Source organism: Symsagittifera roscoffensis, chromosome 6 (assembly GCF_963678635.1).
Source record: "Symsagittifera roscoffensis chromosome 6, txSymRosc1.1, whole genome shotgun sequence".
NCBI classification, from domain to species: Eukaryota; Metazoa; Xenacoelomorpha; order Acoela; family Convolutidae; genus Symsagittifera; species Symsagittifera roscoffensis.
The window spans coordinates 38540899-38563478 of NC_087067.1; the positions used below are offsets into that span (position 1 = coordinate 38540899).

The 22580-nt window shown below is 35.7% G+C and overlaps 1 protein-coding gene across 1 annotated transcript in view; it reads left to right on the top strand.

Annotated features, from left to right (window-relative positions):
* LOC134848174 (protein diaphanous homolog 1-like) overlaps window positions 1-22580 on the top strand; it is a 47123-nt gene that overhangs the window by 11970 nt on the left and 12573 nt on the right. Inside the window, exons 2-16 of the mRNA XM_063865538.1 lie at window positions 3783-3908; window positions 4327-4542; window positions 4813-4954; window positions 5333-5510; window positions 5777-5830; window positions 6005-6355; window positions 6558-6816; window positions 7294-7413; window positions 7740-7979; window positions 8726-8880; window positions 10643-10799; window positions 11649-11726; window positions 11921-12004; window positions 12085-12136; window positions 21702-22180. Of these exons, the coding sequence (XP_063721608.1) occupies window positions 3885-3908; window positions 4327-4542; window positions 4813-4954; window positions 5333-5510; window positions 5777-5830; window positions 6005-6355; window positions 6558-6816; window positions 7294-7413; window positions 7740-7979; window positions 8726-8880; window positions 10643-10799; window positions 11649-11726; window positions 11921-12004; window positions 12085-12136; window positions 21702-22180 (2589 nt within the window). The 5' untranslated portion in view covers window positions 3783-3884. The remainder of the gene's footprint in view (window positions 1-3782; window positions 3909-4326; window positions 4543-4812; window positions 4955-5332; window positions 5511-5776; window positions 5831-6004; window positions 6356-6557; window positions 6817-7293; window positions 7414-7739; window positions 7980-8725; window positions 8881-10642; window positions 10800-11648; window positions 11727-11920; window positions 12005-12084; window positions 12137-21701; window positions 22181-22580) is intronic.

Here is a 22580-nt window from a genome sequence, read left to right on the forward strand (position 1 = left end):
ATACCCTACAAAATGTTCCAAGTGAGTACTTAAAGTATAAGCAGTTTTAATGGAAACAAAAATGAAATTTGAAATGCTATTACTATCTTTAAAAATTTGTGCAGTTAACCTTACAAAAGCGTCTCATATTAATTTCGCCAATTTAGGCATGTTTGGCTGAAATCTGAACGAAAGATTTGCTGAAATGAATAGCAGCAAATGGTTAAATGTAATTCAATCAGATGTTTAGCTCAACATAAATGATCTGCAGTTACTAATCATGACATATCGTGATTCTATATCAGATAGTCTTTTTTACTAGTTGTTTGTTTGTAGCTTGTAGAAAATCCGGCGAGTCTGTTCTGACGCGGGTGATCTTCGAAGTAGTGGAATCATAAAAAAAACTAGTTTCCGGTAAATTGATTATCATAAAGCTACGTTTTGTTCAGGCTTTGCTGTGGCTTAACACTTGGAAGCGAGCTCTGTTCTATCTCGTGGCCACCCTGATTCTCCTTTTCATGGTCATTCTCAATCTATGGTCTCTATTCCTGTTCATAGTTCTGGCAGGTCTAGCTGGACTCTACTTCTACCAGTGGTATGCGTCCAGGAACCAGTCTAACAACCAGGACGCCGAAAAAGGCTTTGATGGAGGAGCTGCTGGTGGACCTCCACCGGCTAACCCAGCTGCATCCGGATACTCCGGATACTGAAGTTTGAAGTCTCTGGCAATAGCTAAAATATATGTAAAAAGTGGACTGGCTAGTTAAATGGGCTTACAAAAGCAAATGGGCAGGCAATTATTTACAAGGTCAACAAACTATACAGGGCTAGCGAGCACACCTTCAATTTTTGTTGCTAAAGATTTGCAAAGATTCCCCCTTTGGATAGTTTTACGATATCCATTTTTGGCTTGCCAACCTCAAAAATTTTCTTAAGTCGCCTTAGGAGCCAATAACACAAAGTTGGAGGGGCGAGTGCTTGTCATGAAAGCAATTGTTTAGTCAATTTTTTTTAATTTTGCCAAGAAGCGTCACATTGAGCCTGTTTTTTTTTCTAAAAAATTGCCTCTGGAAAATAAATTGAGCGACCTAAAAAATGAAAGGTCGACGAACTTTTCTGCGCATGACACTGTAAAAATATGATGATTTGAAATAATTGTCGAACTGTTTGCATTTAGCTTTAATTCTCGGCCATTGCCCCTTCTATAACGCCTTGCATTTCAGTTGTAGACTCATACTTGAGTTCAAACCTCATCCGCAAATGTTTTGTATCCGTTTCTTGTACTTTACTCACTAAGTAGGCTTGAAATGATTCAGTTTGTATGTATTTATCTTTTTTGCTTTACAGGTTTTTGGCCTATACTATTTGAATTAGAAATTAATATTTAATTTTATTATAATACCCAAATATATTTAATACAAAATGTAGAATGAAATCTATGCCAATGAAGAATTGAAAGTAAGCTTTCATAATTCCGCACAATTTGTCAATTTTCCAACTACTCGAAGTCTACCTACTCATACCTCATTGCTCTCTCAGAATAACTTTGACTTCTCCTAAGTAGATGTAATTTTCGCTTGTATGTTTCTCTTTTGTAAATAATATAACGAATCCTTTCTGTGAAATGATCTGCCTAATAAATCTTCTTGATTAACAATTTTTTTTCAATTAAGCTACCTAACTGGAAGGTTTTTGTAACTTGTTGAGAGTTGGACCCTCTGCTTGGACGCGGACAGAAAAGGATTGATACGTTTTGCTCAAAAATCTTTTCCCCGAGCAAACGCTTTTGAAATAGTGCTCATTTTGGTCACAATTTTGTTGTATGGAATTGGCATTTATCAAACTAGACATTCCAATTAACTATGCAGGTGAACTATGCTTTCCAATTACAAGCAGAATTTTAATGTGAGTGTGTTCGAGTTTCGACAGGGATTAAAATTTTCAAAAATCCAGAGTAATGAAAAAAATTACCTATTAATCAAATTTTTCCCTCATTGGGTTAGTTGAATGGAAAAAGTGTCAATCATAAAAGATAATTGACATGTAAAATATTAATCGTTTTTGGGTTCATCACTTTTCCATTGAATGAAAATTTTTTAGAACCATTTTCCAGCTTTGCTGCTTTTACATCTCATCTTCTGTCAGTCAGTTTGCCATGCTAGGTCTAAATTGCATTTGAAGTAATTTCATCTAAGTTGGCCTCGAACTGATTTTTTATGACTTTAATATGAGCAGTTCAGACTCTAATATGTCTCGATGATTTTTTTTCCAGGAAAAGTTAAAATTTGTTCAGGCTCAAGTTCACTTTTTTGCGATGTGACTTTAGATTTCTTTGTAATTTTAGTTCAATTTCTTTGTTGAAAGGAAGGCAAAATTCACTATCGAAAAGCGAAAGTGTAAAGGTCACGAAAAACGTGATCGACTTCTTATTTCGAAAATGGAATTTATCAAAAAAGGTGTCAACCATAATTTGCTCTAGAAATTCAGCGAGCTTCAAGGCATTTTTTTTGGAAATTTTAAAGTAGAGAATTTTTCACAAAAAAAAACAAGAAAGGATTTTTTTCTGTTTATTTGCGTTCATTGACTCTTTTTCAACTGTTTGTTGGCTATGTTTTTAATTGTTGAACTCGCATTTTTGAAACTTTCTTAGTTGCTTCTGGTAAGGCTCTTAGTAAAATTGATCACAAAAAAGACCCAGGAAGCTCAAGAGCTGATCAGACAAAAACTGATTGGTCAATACGAAGTTGAACATCAACTTTAATTGAAATTTTTTGTGCAATTAGAAGGTTCATATATGTTCAGACATTTTTTTGTTCCGACCATTTGAAAAATGGAGAGGAACTTTGTATTCGGGTGTGTTTTAGTGTATTTTTATTTTCCACGCAAAATCAGGTACCATAAATAATAATGGGTCGAGTGATATACCATAATAAAGCCCTTTCAGTGGTGATTCAAACGACATTCAAAAATTTCCAAAAAGTTGTCCCAATATCGAGAAAAACAGGTTTAAGAATTCCGATTTTTAGTCTTAATTCGAGCATATAATGTAAGCGAGCAGGCTTACAATTGCTTATTTTTGCCTTTTTTAGGCCGTGAAAATTTAGTTATACTCAACTTAAGTTGTTTTTGGAAGCTTTTTGTAGCGCCATTTGGGAATTGAAAACTTTGAACTCAAAAAAACTTACTCAAAAGTTTTTTTGTATTCATTTTTCTACAAAAGTTCAGTGTGCCTTTTTTGAGACTGTCGAATATTGCTAATTTCAAGTTTTTTTGCTTAGATCGTTTTATCACAACGCGCAGAAAAATCACACTAATTTGAAAAAATTATATATCTTTTTTTAGACTCTGGTCGGAACATTCTGTGCTACTTGCAAAGTAACCCGCTATCCTTGTTATTGTTAGGCCTGCCTTATTAGACAAACCGACATGTCTGGTACTGTGAGAAATGTTGCACAAATGTTCACGGCTAACTTTTACAAGCGGGTAAAAATAGTCTGCTAATTATAGCTTCGGCTAATTAGCTCGTTCTGCTTTTAGACCCTTTCTGATCTTGGACTATTCTGTTCAGATCACCCCTTCCCAATATGCCAGGGTTTTAAATATCTGTCATTATGGATTCGAGCAAGACTGTCCAGATATAATAATAAAATTGAAGGAAATTATCAGGATATCAAAAGTAATATGAATCATGTAACTAACGCTTTTGCAATAGTGCCATGGCTGTTTTAAATAACATTACAGGAAAGATGGGTAATGTTGTGTCATTCAATTCAGTTTTTTGTGCTTCATTTTAATTGTCTTTCAGATAGTATGGCCCATTTTTCATGACAACAAACGAGAGTTGACTTAGATTTCAAAGTATTTTTGAAGATGTGCAGTGGATAATCTGAAAGGCTTCGACTAAAATGAAGAAACGGAAAGATAAGAATGTGAGTATCGTGCGAAGTGCGTTCATTCATCGATTTTAATCTGCAATAAAGGATAGTTTTGGCTTATTTTTATCTGGCAATAAGTAGATAATGTTGGCTTATTTTCCAGAACACTTATATGAGTTATGGAAAGGACCATAACTTAACTTAGTCAAGTTGTCTCCAGGAAAGTTGAAACTTTTTGTAAGTTTCAATTTTATAAGTTTCAATAAGTTAGAAAGAAAACACCTTTTTGATTTTACTATGTATGAAATCCGCGCTCTCTGTATAGTGTAATAAATTAATGCTCTGAATTTCAACTGAAAATAAGTCAAAATTTGATTTTAAATTCTAAGTTCCAACTTTGAGTTTGAGTTTAACAACAAAAGTAAACCTTTGAAAGTGGAAAGTGTTATCCAATTGTTTCTGTTGGTTAAAGAGAAATCAAAGCACTCTAGTCGGTATCCCCGAGGCGCTCAATGGAGATGGCAAGGGGGAGTCCAGGAACCAGACTGTGTTCGGAATATCAGATGCATATGGGTCTGCAGAAGGAGGGGGAGGTGATGTGGGTGGGGGCAAGAGCATTCGTGAGAGGATCAAGTATCTGCAGGAGAATGACCAGGAAAAGTACACTCTACTGCTGAAAAGAGCATTCGTAAGTCAATTAAAAGAAATAATATTGTTCATTTTTGCCATGAATCAAGCAAGCTAATTAATTCATAGTATCATGCTCAGTTGGTTTGAGCGCTCTTATGTTTACGTTTTTGCTATGAAAAACCTGCAAATTTTTGAACTCCGAGAAAATCAGCTGTCGAAAATGATAATTTTTTTGTGTTAATGCACAAAGCATTGGTTCTGTAATTTTTTCATCACAAAGTAATTACAATAAAATCATAACATGTGATGTTTCGTGTGATTTTTACAGGAGAGCATGAATCTCGGGGGCAAACTGGAGGAGCTGATGAAGGCCAAGAAAGGGGGAGGTGCTACGACTAGTGCTATAGATATGGACAAGTTCGTACTCGCATTTGCCACTCAGAAACCACTCGAGCTCCTAAAGATAGAAGGTCGGTGTTACGAGACGATAATTAACGCGAGAAATTGTCCAAACTGCAGGAGCAGATTAAAAGAGAGAACCTTTGCTACTCTTTATACAATTATATCTTCTATTGATCGGACATGCGATTTTTCTAAAGGCTCTATATTTTTTGTTGGGAAAAAGCCAATTAGATTTTCGTTGGACGATGTAAAATATGGCCAATGAATGAAAAAGATGGAGAATGATGAGAAATGATTTAATGCCCCTTAGACACGGTTATAATTTCATTAACAGTTGTTGACTTGACTAGCTGGAGTTTTATTTGCCGACACTCACTCACATCAACTTTATTAATTAGCACTTTAAGCGAGTGTTTTGTATTATTGATGAGTTTTACTACTTGAAGGTCTGGCCAATGCGAACTCGAGTGAAGTGGCAGTTGGGGCGGAGGGAGGGGACGAAGAGAGGAAGGATGCCCCTCAGCACTTCAAGAATCAGCTGCACACCATCAAGAACAAAAGCATAGAGGAGATGTCTGACTTGATGAAGGAACTCTCACAGGTCCTCAGATACTGCACAGTCGAGTAAGTAGACAGAAATAATCATTCATCGTGAAATCGGAGAAATGATCTGAAAGACTTAAGCACTATAGATTTGGGTTTTTACAAGGTCTTATAGGGTTTTTATGAATGCTTGGCGTCAGAAAATAGTGTAGCTTTACATCTTGAAGTACATGTGACGTTTTTTTTTCTTGTCGCGTTGTTTTTTCGAAAAAGATATAGGGCCGCATACATATATATGATGATGATTTAATAATACTACAAATTACGAAAACTGGCATATGTTTCAGCTGGATACGCAATTTTGGTGAAGACGGGCTTGTTGGAATCATGAAAGCACTCAAGTTAGTACATATCTTTATATCTTGTTTTATTGTCATTTGTTCTAATGCTTCGATGGTATCAAAGTCTGCCGTTATGGAGATATTGCTCCGTTGCTTGTCAATTGATTATATAAAGGCCCACGCTATCCGGTATTTTTTTGACTGATGGGTTTACGTATGGTCTGATTGTTTCAGACGTGCGTTCGAACTAGAGAAAGAAAAAGAAAAGCCTATAAAAAAAGAGAAGGACCACTTCACAGAGACCAAACTGAACACTCTCCGCTCCCTGCGATGCATGTGTAACTGCAAAGCAGGTCTAGTCGTATTTCTGGACACGTACTCTGGACTCTCCCAGAGCGTGGCTTTGGGTACAGATAACATGAGCAAACAGCGGGAACAGGAAAGGGAGAGGATGTTTTTGAATCTGGGCTACATCGTGATGTGCTTGGGCTGGGATCCGACGTCCGAGGCAAAACAGACACTTACTCTGGAGACGCTACAGTTCCTAGCACCGCTAATGGGAATCAAACTCAGTGACCAATACATGTAATGACTCATTTTCAAGGACCTTGCGATAATTTCCAAAGATTGCGTTTGATGGCTCATCGTGATGCGAAATAACATGAAAAAACAAAAATGCGGTATCTCTGTGTGTTGCAGTTGCTGCCATACAGCAGTTAGCGCAAGTTTTGGGGTTATTAAGGCTCGAACTTCGTTTTCTTTTGAACAAAATTGGTAAAATTTGCAGGTATCCTATTGTACTGGAGGCATTTTCGGCTGCTGAGACAATCAGGAGAAGAGACGACGACAACTTTTTGATCAATTTGGAAAAATACGAGCGATTCACACCCTTAGCAAACATGTTGGACATATACGCCAAAGATGTGAACGACAGTTCTCTCATGGAGAAGCCCTTTCCGGATCAGAAACCAGAAGACGGATCAAATCCGCCAGAACCGGACTACGCCAACGAGATCAAAAGATACCCCAATGGACTCAAAATTATTGTGAGTTTTTGTTTTCTGGTTTTCTGGTTAAGACTTACATGCCTTTTTTGGTTGTTTTTCTGGGCTGGATAATATTGCCTCACCCTCAAGGAACGAGCACCGATCATGGTGGGTCTTGAACATCCGCCCTTTTAATCAAATTTTTTTTTTAAAAATTGGTGGATGAAGCAGCAGGTAGCAAGTGTAGAGCTTATGAATTTTATCAAATTGATTGAGTTCAACATGCGTATATAAGATATGAATTTTGTTTTCTAGATCTTTTATTTTGGACACTGACAAATTAATTGACAAAGGAAAGATTTGTTGTAAGATCAGTAAGGATAATTGTTTTGTCCGCATTTTTGAGTTCTGCATTCAGTTTTAAGATGAATTCTTTTTTCCAGACTTTAAAAGAACGATTGCATCATCCATCAGCGAGGTTTTCTCTAAAAAACTTTGAAAAGTTTCATTTATTCTTGAGCTTTCATTTTGTTTTAGTTCTACGTTTTGCAATGCATTCAGAAGTTCTTCGACAAGCTACTAGAACGCAATCAGATAGAGTACCTCATGGTCATCAAGGCCGAGTTCTCCCGCCTCAAAATTAACGACCAGCTAGAAGTAAGAACTACTTCGAAATATTTTGAAAACTCGAAATTATTACGGGTTCAAACGCATTCAATCCCTTCCCTCATTATTTGTCTCCATCCTTTCACAAAAGCTCTAAAAACATAATTTGTTTTATGCCACAGTATATGCGAAAACAATTTCAGGAACAATTACTTGTGCTGCGTTTTCTTTGTTTTTCAGGTCTTAGAGCGCGTCTCAAGTTTTTTTTTAAAAAAAAAGTTTCTATCTTTAAGTTCGCTCCCATTACGGTTCGAAAGATGATGCAAAGTATAATTAGCCAGTCTTTTGAAATTAATTTGTTGTGTGCGATGGTGTAGAGACTAAGAGTTGAGCTGGTGAATCGAAGGCGTATCCGTGAGGAAGAACTGCGTGAGGATCACGACACGACAGGTGAAGGTGCAGACGGGGAGGGGAACAGCAACGACAAACAGGCCAAAGAGAGACAGGACTTGTATGACCAGTACCCGGACTTGTTAGTCGTGGACAGTAATGACGAACTTGCCAATTTAGTCTACCATTTGTGCTTCACTGTGCCAGAGAAACTATCGGAGAAGCTGGTCAGTAATCACTTTCACAGAATTCTTTTTCGAGAGATTGTGATCTAGCCTATTAGGTTGATGGTACTAAATGGTTTTGGAAGTGTGCCTTCAAATAGAATTGGGATGTCCGAAATGGGATCCCTTGTGATTTTCGAAATGAGATCACTTTCAGGAATCACTTGTCTGTAGTCATTTTCAGGGGAGGCTTTTGAAATTTTTCAATAGTTATTGGTCTAGTAAATTCGATCGATTGTACTAATTGGTTATAGAAGTTTGCATTTAAGAGGAGCTAGGATACCCGAAATGGCTGAATTCGAGACATCTCTTATTGACATGCATTGTGCCTATATGATAGCCTGTCCAGGATAAACTATAAATGAACGGAACGCTATATCTATAAATGCGTTTAAAACCATGTTTATTCCTTTTTCTGCATAAATTAGCAAAGTACGGATCTCAGGCGAACCAGAATCTTGAAATTATCTGAGCTTGTTTGTGATTCGGATAGCCTTGCCAACCTTGATAATCTTGTTGCTCAAAGCAACATTTTTACGAAGAAGGCCAAATTAATCTCCAAAACTTTTTGGTTCGTTTTTACGCAATGCAACCTTGAATTCACAACTTTATCGGGTAAAATTATTCCGTGAAAAGCAATCAGCAAGAATTATAACATCATATATAACATTTTTTCTAGTTAAAGCCCCAAATAACATGAAAACTTCTTATAATTTAACTTCTCCATTTGACCAGTAATGTTTTGATAGGATGGTCATCACGACAGTCTTAGAAAGTGTCTTGAAAGCTCAGAAGAAACCTTCAAACTGTTGAGGTCTTCCCTCCAGAACACAGACAGTGAGAAGTACCTCCTCACAGCACTTCAGCTGATGCTCTTCTTCAAAGATGACGATGAGTACACGAGGTTAGATTAATTGTTTCTAAGTGGCCTGCTAGGATCATCGTGTACTCTTCTCAATATCAACTTCATAACTTCAGGATTAAAACTTCAATATATGGTAACACTAGCGTAGCGAGCGTAGAGTATTAGTGTGACTATTTTTTCCATACTTTTCCAACGCAAAAAAAGTGCTCATTGGTATTTTGCTATAATCGTGTCAATCTGTTCTCTGCTTTATTTGTGGCTAGTTAATGCCAGCGCTAAGCGACCGCGACACAGATGAAAAGACGCGAGACTCTTATATACTGGTAAAATGTAGATGAACGTAGTTCAGACTTTTATGTAGGTAGGGATTTTTTTTAAAGTTTTTTTTTAGGAAAAGTCATGAAAGTTTTTTTTTCGCGGTTTGACTTGATTACTTTTCAAGTTAAAGCGAAAGCAAACTCGACTGTTGAACAGCAGAAATGTAAAGGGCTTGCTAAACGTGATCGACTTCAACTTTCGAAATTGGAATTGAATGATCAGATTTCCCAGTGAAATTAACATTTTACTTATTGACCCAGTTTTTTTTTCAAATTAGGTTAATTTCTTCAAAAAAATGTCAATCATATTTTTTTCTTGGAATTCAAAGAGCTTCAAGGCCATGTATTTTGTTCTATGAAATTCGAAATTTGAAATTTTTTCACTCTTTTCTGTTTACTTGCATTCATGAAATAATTCACTGTTTTTCTGTTTACTTGCATTCATTGACTCTTTTCGTGCATCATTAGCGGCTAATGTTAGCAAACTTTCAAGGGCAGGTGGCGCAGATGCAAGAACGTGAAACCCCGAATCTCGAGGTAGCAGGTTCGAATCTGATATATAGCAAAAGTTTTTTCTAGTTCGAGGCTTATTTCTCGTTTTTTTTTTCATTTCAATTTAATAGAGCTGGTTTTTCTAGCTAGTGTTTGAGCAGCGAGGCTTCCACTTTCTGTATGAAATACTGTAATGAATTAACAAAAACAGCTGTTGAAAGTGCAAAAAATTGCCGTTACGCAATCAAATGTGCGGCGACGTGTTAATTTTCTTGTTTAACTTTTTAAAAACGTTCTAAACTACTAAATTCATGTTTTACAGAGAGAAAAACAGGGATACAATAAATTTTTATTATTTTCAAAAGGTCTAAACCTAAAAGAAATGAGTTTCGTGGTTGTTTTGTTTTTACAGCTCAGAATGGTCTATGCAAAAAACGAAAACACGTATATAAGTCTTGCTGTTTTTGTTTTTAGTGTCGATGAACGTATTTTAGACTCTTATATAGGTCGTGATGATTTATTTTCATTTTTTAAAAAGGAGAAGTCTTAAAATTTGTTCAGGCTGAAATTTCTTTTTCGTGGTTTGGTTTTTGATTTCTTTTTAATGTCAGTTCATTTCTTTTACAAACTCCACTATTGAGCAGCGAAAATGTAAAGTTCACAAAAATGTTACCGACTTTCAATTTCAAAAACGAATTTAAATAATCAGATGACCCAGCAAAAAATGCCAATCTTAATTTGTTTTTGAAATTCAAAGAGCTAAAAGGCAAGGTCCTATATTTTCTTTGAAATTCGAAAGTTGAAATTTTTTTTTAAATAATTCTGTATGTTTTGCTGTTCACTTGCATTCATTGACTCTTGTCTAAATGTATGTTGACTTTTTTTTCAGGAGTTCATCCCAAACGCGCGAAAAACGATAACTTTTTTTAAAATTAACTTTGGTCGGAATTTTTTTTGTGCAAAATGCATATTAATAGGCAATTCTTGTTTAGATTGGCTTATTTCCGAGTCATCACAGAATGCATATCGCAGCTCCTGGTGAACAGGAAGAGAGAGCACCTCGACTTCTCAAATGGCATCCTGCTCAAGGATGACTGGAGCATGAAGGATTTCATGGACAGCATATGCAAACGTGCAGAAGAACTTGAGGTAAAGAATACTGAAGTTTTGTCTCTAAATGATGGCTGTTGAAGTTATATTAGACTATATTCTCTTTCACTATCTTTCCTAAATTTCAAAGGGCGTTTTTGTTACTAGGTACGAAATTTGTACATGCTTAATAGTTGAACCAGTCCATTGCATGGGTGGATATTCTTGACTAGGGAATGAAAAGTTAAAAATGCAGGTGACGAAAACGAAAAATTGTTCGGGGTATCACAGTTAATCTACAACCTCAGAACCCCCAAACCTCCCCTCCTCTCCGAGTCAGGGTTGGCAAATTGTATTATGTTTTTGAAAATAACAAAGTAACAGTTAACTGTTGAAAAAAAACATGTTATTTATGTAAAATTGTTAAATAATTCACTAAGAAGCATTAATTTTTTTCCTGAAGAGAAATGCCAGCTTCCCAGCTTTCTCGACGCCAAGTTGGGCTCTGAGATTCCCATACGTGAATATATCACGTTGAAGAATTCCGAAAATAAACCAAAATTCCAGAACTGAAAAAATTCAGCACTCAAAAATTCATATCACCCCCCTCCCCCCCCCCCAACCCACAGCGGAAAGATATTCAATCCAAAAAACAGTTATATGCGTAGTAATTTCCAAAGAAATACCCGCATTCTATGAAATAGCTAAAATCACTGTTAGAAAACATAAATAACATTGAAGTCAAATTGAATGGTAAATAACCACGTTAAAAAACTTCCCAACCCTGCTCCGAGTAGGCTAAATTGACCGTGTTTAGATTTTAGTTACTCCATTTAACTTGATCCACTGTTCATGTTAAAAACAAATTTTCTTCTTAGATATGCAAACAAAAAAGTTTTTTTTTTTTAGTCTGAGGGAGTTTCAAGTGGAAGGTCGACTGCTGGAGCCGCACAGGCAAAAGAAGGCACAGAAAGCAAAGACAAATCAGTGAGTTTTACCAAGTTCTGAATCTATTTCTACAAGTTCTACAATTTGAGCCGATATTTTCAACAGACTTCTTTTATTTACCACAAGCAAACGGACTCATCATTCTTCGGAAACTAAATTCAACTTTCAACGAAATTGGTGAAATAAATTTCCGATGTTTAGTTCTGGCTTAATGTTATTTGCTTCATTTACAGGCTCCGGCCAATACGCAACGGACACTTGAGCTGGAAGTGCAATTGTCTGAATGTGAAAAAATTCTGAATGAGTTGGTGGAAAAGGTTGGATCATTTGACATGTTTTCTATCAAATCGTACCAAGTAAAAGTTTATTTCAAAAAGAATTTTTGTTGTGGTTTTAGTGTGAGAAACAAAATGTAGATGTCAAGCTTGCCAAAGACTATTTGAATCAGAGTAAGTGCTTCGTGTTGCTTTGTGTGTACACTCAGTTTGAGCAGGTCATAGAGAAATTAGATATAATTGTAAATGCTCAAAAAGCAAGTTTGTAGCGGAAATATTCGCCAGCATTGATTTCATGAACGTAATAATTTTAGTGGTATTTTGATCAGGCGCTGATTGCTTGTTAAATATATACTTAACTTATTGCACAAGCGAGTTTGGGAGAGTAGTGTTGTAGTATAAGTATAAGATCAGTATACTTTTTTCTTAACGCAAAATCGCAATTTTCTGTTTTCAATTCTTGTATCCATTTTCATGTCTTTCGAATAGCATTAGCCATATCACACTTGACTATACCCAGCTAAAGGAAAAGGTCCAGCGAAATATGGATCAATAAATCAACTATTTTTTAGGAAAGTTGTCGAATAAAGACATTTTTATAAATTTTTAAATCATTTGAAAGTCTGGTAGGACAATGCCAGATATAGGTGAAATGATTAACACCAACGAGCTGGTTACTGAATTGAAACACGAAGTCGCAGAGGCATTTAATAACTATTTTTCTCAAATAGCAGGAAAATTAAATATCTACCGTTACATAAGAAGAAATTGACTGTATGCTTTTAAGAGTAATGAACGTATATAGGTCTTGTTGATTTTTTTGTTTTGTTTTCAGGAAAAAGTCTTAAAATATTGATGCACTTAGGTATATATGCACTTTTTGAGCTCAATTAAATTTCATCTGCTGAAAGTGACGTAAATAGCCTTCTCCAAATACGAACGTGGAAATGGCGCGAAAAACGTGAACGAGTTTTAGTTTCGAAAGTGGAATTTATTTTTAAGGTTTCCCAGCGGAATAAACACTTTACCTGTTGATCCAATTTTCTCTAAATGGGCTAATGTTATCAAAAAAGCGCCAATCATAAATTGTTCTAGAAATTCAAAGAGCTTAGAAGGCTCGGAGCTTTGAGATTTTTTCAAGAAAGTCAGTGTTTAAGAGTTATGAAAGTATTTAGTTCTCTTAGGCATTTAATAAGTATTTTCTCAAATAGCAGGAAAATTAAATATCTACCGTTTTATAAGAAGAAATTGGCTGTATGCTTTTAAGAGTAATGAACGTAGTGGAGACTCTTTTATAGGTCTTGATGATTTTTTTATGTTTTCAGGAAAAAGTCGTAAAATATTGATGCACTTAGGTATATATGCACTTTTTGAGTTAATTGAAATTCATCCGCTGAAAATTACGTAAATAGCTTTATGCAAATACGAACGTGGAAATGGCGCAAAAAAAACGTGAACGAATTTTAGTTTCGAAAGTGGAATTTGTTTTCAAGGTTTCCCAGCGGAATAAACACTTTACCCGTTGATCCAATTTTCTCTAAATGGGTTAATGTTATCAAAAAACCGCCAATCATAAACTGTTTTAGAAATTCAAAGAGCTTAGAAGGCTTGGAGCTTTGAGATTTTTTCAAGAAAGTCAGTGTTTAAGAGTAATGAACGTATTTAGTACTCTTATATAGGTCTTGCTGATTTTTTTGTTAGTTTTTTACAGGAAAAAGTCTTCCATTAGGATTTTGGATGACCAATTTCCAATACATTTCTGAAAATCGCCGGAGTGATGTGAAAATAGCACTCGAAATGCTCTGTTTCGGAAAATCTGTTCAAGGACCGAAATTTTGTCTCGTTTGTAGTCTGTCACAACGGCTGGTGGGGCCCATCTTTGACTTGTCAAGCGTTTGGTTTTGTTCGCCGATTATTTGAAAAAGTTTTGGTTTTGACAGGCTGATTTTCCATCAAGAGTCCGAAAACTAACGGCAAACATTGATCGATATTCGTATATCCTGTACGATACATGGATCTCATCGTATGAGGTGTTGTTGATTTGAATGTTCGATGCTCAATATTGCATCTGAATTAAACACAAAGTGTCAAATTTTTTGTCTGAAGCGAATGTGGTAAGACCAGCATCATTATCATGGGCAAGAATGATTGACTTTTTGTTTGAAGCCGTTTGAGCGCCATTTGCTTTTTAGTTAATCGCCCCTTTCCAGGTATCTCACTAGCGAGCTTGGTCGCGTTTGTGTATTAGTGCGCATTTTTTTCTAACGTAGTCGCAAATAAAAGTTTTCAGTGAAAGTGTTCACTTATATGGAAAGTTCTCTATAGCTGATTTATTTGTGTGTAGTGTTGTGATTAATTAAGCGTCCGTGGTTAGTATGTTAGTGCATGCGATTCATAATCTCTAGGTCGCAGTTGGTTAGATTCCGAGACGTAGCCGACTTTTTATTATTTCGTGGCTTATTTCTTCTTTCTCCTTTTGCACTATAAAGCTGATTTTTGTCGTGTTCTCGCTAGTATTAGCGAAGCATAGCTCCGCCTCTGTGTACAAACTTTTGTCACCGTTGTTGAATTTGGAGGAAAAAAAGTTTCACGTTTTGTTGTAAAGGCTGGACTTAAGACTTTTGTACTCTGGCGCAACAGTCATACTTGAATCCAATACGTTGTCATTAATATTTCTCGACAGATTTGTCGGGTCTTTTTTCGTTTTTTCATTTTCTGTCAAAAGCTTCCATCGATATTTCATTTCTCTCGTTATTGTGTGTGTGTGCAATCCCGAATATTTTGTAACTTTTTTGAAATCGGCTGTTAAAATCATTCGCTTTTCGCAATTTATCGAGCGAAACAAAACAAAATCGTATATAAAGAGCTTAGGGTTTTTTTGAATGGATTAAATGGCATTAATTTTTGGAAATAACATCTTTCTCCTGTGAAATTATTAATTGTACCCGAATTGTTGATCAATTTTTAGAAAAGACTGGCTTCAAGTCATCAAAAAATTCGCCAGTACTAATTCCACCTCTTGAGGTGGTGGGTGGACCGCCTCCCCCTCCCCCACCACCGGCACCTCCTTTAGTAGCTGGTGGACCGCCGCCCCCTCCCCCACCTCCGGCACCTCCTGTAGTAGCTGGTGGACCGCCTCCCCCTCCCCCACCACCGGCACCTCCTGTAGTAGCTGGTGGACCGCCTCCCCCTCCCCCACCACCTGCACCTCCAACTCCAGGAAAGTTTTTTTTTGAAGACTGAATGAAAAACTTTTCTGTCAATGATTTCTGTAGCTTATCTAACCGCCTTCTGGCTCTTCTGCGCTAAAACTTAATGTCTTCTGCGACTTAATGTTTTTAGTGTTAATGAACGTAGTGAATTTGTGTAGCTTTTTTCTCTAAAATTGCTGTTTTTATTTTGCTGTTTGATTTTCAGTTTCTTTTAGCATTTACTTCAATTTCTGATGTAAGTGGAAGGCAAGTGACGCTTTATAATAACAAATGCAAATGGCACGAAAAAATGTGAACGACTTGCTATGATTTTTTTGTTGACGCTCCCGGCTGAAAAAACTTGTTGTTCCAGCTTTCTCGTATTGTCCTTATTTTATCACAAAATTCATAATTCTTGATCCCACTCAGTAGCGGATTTAGGGGCGGATTTTGAGATATCCAGTTTTGGATGACTGATCTAGAAATTTTATTAAAGGTGCATTGGGCACCAACATATATTAATTTTGAGGGGGGAGCGCGCGGTGAAAAGACGCAATTTTTGGTCAAAAGTTTCTAAAGAGTGCCCTAAAACGCATATTTTTTTTCAAAAATTTGCATGCGGCCAATAACATTTGGTCAAAATCGGGTCTTCATAGTTATTTGGAAGAGCTCAGAAAATCAATTTGGTCGACCTAAAGAAAAGGTCGACAAAATTTTCAAAATGTTTTGAAAATCCGCCCTACCCCCTCGAGAAATTCGCGCCTGATCCCACTGAATGAACGACGTGAAGACACTCATTTGACGTTTTCTTATGGAAATTTTTGGAAGTTATTCTCCCCTAAATTTGATTTTTTTTTGAGGAAAGCGAATTTTCCTCTCTTTAAGGTGGAACGAGATGGTTTGAAAATCGATCATTTAGTTATCATGTGAAGTTTTAAAACACTCGGAAATTATGGACAAAATTTATACCAGTAAAAATAGAGAAGTGAGGGAAAAGAAAAAGTCAAGTTCGATTTTAAAAGTTTCAATTTAAAAGATTTGTTGAGATCTAGCAGCTTCAAGGTGATATATTTTTTCTTGAAGCTCGAAGTTTCTTTAAACTTGCGGGTGCAAGTGTATTCTAGGGAGCTAGATTTTCCCCGTACTTTTCTTACCTATTTGTAAGAAATTGAACTTGCTTTGTTATTGGATGTTGCCATTTTCCCGGTTCCTTTCCTCTTGGTCTACATGAAATGCGGTTGTCAAGACCTGGGGTTTGTTTTTTCAGTATGTATAAAATTGGAAAATTTTTTCCTGGAAAAATTGAGTTTTCGGTTTTTTGTTAGTCTGCTTAAACCGTGGTGTCGGTTTAATTGCCGCATCACGGTTTTCTCTAAAGCTGCAAACTTTTTTTTAGTTGCAAGCAATTATGTAGTTCCATGTGTTGTTAATTTACTACTGTAATTTTAAATATACTAGCCCGTACTTCATTCGGTCTAAATAGTTTCGGCTTATGTTTTACCGGGTCTGCGACTTAATGTTTTTAGTGTTAATGAACGTAGTGAATTTGTGTAGCTTTTTTCTCTAAAATTGCTGTTTTTATTTTGCTGTTTGATTTTCAGTTTCTTTTAGCATTTACTTCAATTTCTGATGTAAGTGGAAGGCAAGTGACGCTTTATAATAACAAATGCAAATGGCACGAAAAAATGTGAACGACTTGCTATGATTTTTTTGTTGACGCTCCCGGCTGAAAAAACTTGTTGTTCCAGCTTTCTCGTATTGTCCTTATTTTATCACAAAATTCATAATTCTTGATCCCACTCAGTAGCGGATTTAGGGGCGGATTTTGAGATATCCAGTTTTGGATGACTGATCTAGAAATTTTATTAAAGGTGCATTGGGCACCAACATATATTAATTTTGAGGGGGGAGCGCGCGGTGAAAAGACGCAATTTTTGGTCAAAAGTTTCTAAAGAGTGCCCTAAAACGCATATTTTTTTTCAAAAATTTGCATGCGGCCAATAACATTTGGTCAAAATCGGGTCTTCATAGTTATTTGGAAGAGCTCAGAAAATCAATTTGGTCGACCTAAAGAAAAGGTCGACAAAATTTTCAAAATGTTTTGAAAATCCGCCCTACCCCCTCGAGAAATTCGCGCCTGATCCCACTGAATGAACGACGTGAAGACACTCATTTGACGTTTTCTTATGGAAATTTTTGGAAGTTATTCTCCCCTAAATTTGATTTTTTTTTGAGGAAAGCGAATTTTCCTCTCTTTAAGGTGGAACGAGATGGTTTGAAAATCGATCATTTAGTTATCATGTGAAGTTTTAAAACACTCGGAAATTATGGACAAAATTTATACCAGTAAAAATAGAGAAGTGAGGGAAAAGAAAAAGTCAAGTTCGATTTTAAAAGTTTCAATTTAAAAGATTTGTTGAGATCTAGCAGCTTCAAGGTGATATATTTTTTCTTGAAGCTCGAAGTTTCTTTAAACTTGCGGGTGCAAGTGTATTCTAGGGAGCTAGATTTTCCCCGTACTTTTCTTACCTATTTGTAAGAAATTGAACTTGCTTTGTTATTGGATGTTGCCATTTTCCCGGTTCCTTTCCTCTTGGTCTACATGAAATGCGGTTGTCAAGACCTGGGGTTTGTTTTTTCAGTATGTATAAAATTGGAAAATTTTTTCCTGGAAAAATTGAGTTTTCGGTTTTTTGTTAGTCTGCTTAAACCGTGGTGTCGGTTTAATTGCCGCATCACGGTTTTCTCTAAAGCTGCAAACTTTTTTTTAGTTGCAAGCAATTATGTAGTTCCATGTGTTGTTAATTTACTACTGTAATTTTAAATATACTAGCCCGTACTTCATTCGGTCTAAATAGTTTCGGCTTATGTTTTACCGGGTTAGTCAGTTTAGTCTGTGTCTTTTGAAGGGAAAAATTGATTTTCATTTACCCTTTCGATAAACAAGGGTTTTGAAATCGGCCGCTAGACTCTTTCCGCGTATATAACTTTGTTCACAGTATCATATCGGCAATTTCAAGATTTCCATTTCTACCCGAGTTCTACATTTAACAGTTATTCTTGAACAGTTGGTCTAGAGCTACTGAAGTGATATAGCGTGTCTTTTTGATTTTTTCGGCATGAAGGGTTTCTGCTCAGGTATTTTTGGCTTTGTTACATCTTGGTAATTATAAATTCAAATCGAATTCACCATCCGGCGGTTAAACAACAGCTTGAGACGGCAAAGGCTTGTGGTTCGAATCCAGCCGAGCCTTATTTTTGCAACTATAGTTTTTGTGCTTTCTATGTAGCCTTCCCAAAGCTTCTTGTTGGGTTTCTAATGGCACAGGCACCTTTGCTCCGAATATTTTGGGCTTTATTGCTATTTTTATTGATAAAAACGATTTTATGAAGTTTTTTCATTTTTTTACATTTAGTTTTAATCATAGTCATTCATATTTGTATCGCAAGTGATGCGAAGCTCATCATTGCCGGTGTTTAGTTTCTCTCTCGAGTCTCCTTTTTTATTTTAATCTTTTTTTTGTGATCCAATTCTTATAACGTTGCGTATCAGCTTCACATTCAATAATTTGTTGTAATTGGGTAACTTTTATACGCTTTGAGAGTTTTTGGAATTTCTGCAGGTGTTTTACGAGGAAATTGATGGAAATATGTGCATTCGTTTTGCTGTATTTTTTTTCTTTATTTAAAAAAGTTTTCTATCTAGTTTATATCGAATAATGGAAAGGAATTTTTTAATGCCTAATTGCTCCTGCAGGATATGCCGGTTGTTTGTGTGCAAAGTTTTTAGCAAATTGTTTCAGTAAATTTAGGAGTTTTTGGATCTCGATGTTTCGACCGACGCTTTTTTCTTATCGGTTTCATCTATTGGTTTTGAGAAGTGGATTTAATGTATCCCGATTCCTCCTTTTGTTAAAGTTAGTTAATTTTTATAACAAATGCTGTAACAATTTTTATAACAATAACAATTTTTCATTTTTAGCCTTCGATTTCTTGAACAGAATTTAGTTTTTCTTTTTTCGTTTGCGACACATTGTGTTTTGATCTTCGGCTTTCTATTTTGTATCGCTAGTGGTGCGAAGCTCAGCTTAACCTCTGTGTTGAAAAACGTAAATGTAGTCGGTTGTGGAGTACAAGTTGAAGTTATAAAACTCATTTGACAAAATTAAATAAAATAGTTTAACTTAATTACACCGAAGACTTTAGTCAAGGTGTTATGGTATCGTGTAACGGGTTTTTTTTTAATGTTGTCTGTTGTCAAGTGTCGACAAATAACGTCCACAGTTATCAATTATCATGTGGGCTGGACTATATCGCGCTATGTCACGTGATTGCGTATGTTTGTTTCTTTATTTGTTCATCTTTATTTATTTAATTATCTGTTCTTCTATTTATTTAATTATGTTTAGTTTGCTTATATTTATTTATAATTTATGTATGTACATATTTATTTTTGTTTATTTTTATCACGTGTTTTGTTTATTTATTTAATTATTCTCTTTCATTTAGTTTTGCTTTTATTATTTCTGCGTGTGTATTTATTTAATTTATTTATTTTCATTTATTTATATTATGGGTCTGTTTGTTTGGTTATTTGTTCATATATATTTTTTCATGTCTATTTAATTATTTGTACATTTCACTTTTGCTTTTATTTATTTATTTATTTATTTATGTATTTATTTATGTATTTATTTATTTATTTATGTATTGATTTATTTTTTTATTGCTTATTTATTTATCAGGTGTGCTTTGTTTATTTGTTGATATTTATTTCTATATTTATTTAATTATTCTTTCTTTCATTTAGTTTTGCTTTTATTATTTATGTATGTGTATTTATTTCATTTATTTATTTTCATTTATTCATATTATGGGTCTGTTTGTTTGGTTATTTGTTCATATATATTTTTTTGTTTTTTGGATTTGTTTTTCGGATTGTTTTACTGCTACATACTGTCAATTCTGAGACTGCTTCACAATTTCTCAATATAATAAGACTAATAGCTTTTTTTCATTTTAGCTCTTTCTTGTAAGTATATGTGTAAGTACGATTTTTAGTTATTCCGGAGACCCATATGAGTCTACATGCCAATTTATACGATTGGCCGATTGAAACGACAGGAGGCGTTTTGCTACACATACAAACACAATCTTTTGTATTTTATTATAGCTATAGAAATTGATCTACAATGCGTAAGTACGACATTTAGCTCTACGATTATTATTTCAGGTCCTTTTTCAATATTTCAGGCTCTTTGTCAATATAGCAAAATTTTGGTGTATATATGTGTTAGTAAGATTTTTAGTTCTACAACGTTTATTCAGGCTCTTTGTCGATATAGCAAAATATTGGTGTATACATGTGTTAGTACGATTTTAGCTCTAGAATTGTTATTTCAGGCTCTTCGTCAATATAGCAATATTTTAGCGTATACATGTGTTAGTACCATTTTTAGTTCTCGAACTGTTATTTTATGATCTATGTCAATATATCAAAATTTTAGTGTATACATGTGTTATTACGATTTTTAGTTCTCGAACTGTTATTTCATGATCTTTGTCAATATATCAAAATTTTATTGTATACATGTGTTAGTACCATTTTTAGTTCTCGAACTGTTATTCCATGATCTTTGTCAATATAGCAAAATTTTGGTGTATACATGTGTTAGTACGATTTTTAGCTCTAGAACTGTTATTCCATGATCTTTGTCAATATAGCAAAAATTTGACGTATACATGTGTTAGTACGATTTTTAGCTCTCGAACTGTTATTTCATGATCTTTGCCAATATAGCAAAATTTTGGTGTATACATGTGTTCGTACGATTTTTAGCTCACGAACTGTTATTTCAGGCCCTTTGTCAATATAGTAAAATTTTGGTGTATACATGTGTTAGTACGATTTTTAGTTCTAGAAGTGTTATTTTATGATCTTCGTTGATATATCAAAAATTTAACCTATACATGTGTTAGTACGATTTTTAGTTCTAGAACTGTTATTTCAGGCTCTTTCTCGATATAGCAAAATTTTGGTGTATACATGTATGAGTACGATTTTTTGTTCTAGAACTGTTATTCTTCAATTATTAGTTGTTCAAGTTCTTTGGTTTTTGCTTCAGTTTCTATGCCTTCGGTGTATTGCGCGTAGCGCCTATGTTTTAATACTGTTGATTCTGTTTCTCGACAGTTTTCCTGACTTTGAGTTTTTCAATTTTTCGACTAAGTTGTTTCCGTCTCATTTGCTAGCTTGAAATGCTACTCTTGCGTTGTGTTTTTTTTCGGTTTCCTTGGGTTCATTGCTAGTTTTTCAACTGTCTGATAGCTATGTATTTAATTAAGTCGGTGACCTAGCTTGAATGTTAATTACTTAAGCTTAACATAGATGCGACTTGAAGTCATTCTCGAAAAAAAATACTACTTAAGGTCTTATTGATTTCTGACCTATTGTTTGCTTATTTCTCCACAAACTAATGAATTTTTTAAACCAACTTGAGCATCAAAATTTCATTTCGCTTCAAATTAGAAATCGTTTCATTGTTTAGCAAAGAAGTCGTCAAACATTCCATCGCCTCCAGGTTCAGGTGGTGGACCGCCTCCCCCTCCCCCGCCTCCAGGAATGGGCGGAGGGCCGCCACCACCACCCCCGCCACCCGGAATGGGTGGGGGGCCACCTCCTCCGCCTCCACCGCCTGGGATGGGAGGAGGGCCACCACCACCACCCCCGCCACCAGGAATGGGTGGGGGACCACCTCCTCCGCCTCCACCGCCTGGGATGGGTGGAGGACCACCACCGCCTCCGCCCCCGCCTGGAGGAAGAGGAGGCCCACCACCGCCGCCCCCGATGCCAGGAAGAGGGGGAGGTCCTCCACCTCCACCGCCACCAGGTGGACGACCAGGCCCCCCGCCCCCGCCTGGAATGGGAGGGTTTAGACCCCCTGTGAAAAAACAAAGACATCCCGATGCTCCCCAAAGAGTCGCTTATCAGCTGCCCACAGCAACATCAAAGATGTTCTGGAAAAAGGTGAGGAGAATATGCTTCAGTTTTCCCAAAGAAGTCTTCCACTTATTTTAGTTTCATAAACTAGCAGCTTGGTATATTATGCGAAATTTTATTGCGTTCATAGTTTGGAATTTGTGAAGATTTTGGATTTAATTTTGAGGTATGCTTTAGGCATAGTCATATTTGTTTGAGTATATGAATTTAGGATAGACCCTGCAATCCCAATGGATTCGTCGGTTGTCCTTTATGATTTGCTAATATGGTTTATGAACTGATGTATGTAACAATGAGAAATTAACTCGTCTTCTTGATCGGTAACCAGTGCAATTATTGTTGCAGCATTCTATCCCTCCATGGTATAGATGTTCGTTATATATAAGTATTGTCCATTTAGGCTAAACAACTTGATTTTACTAAAAAT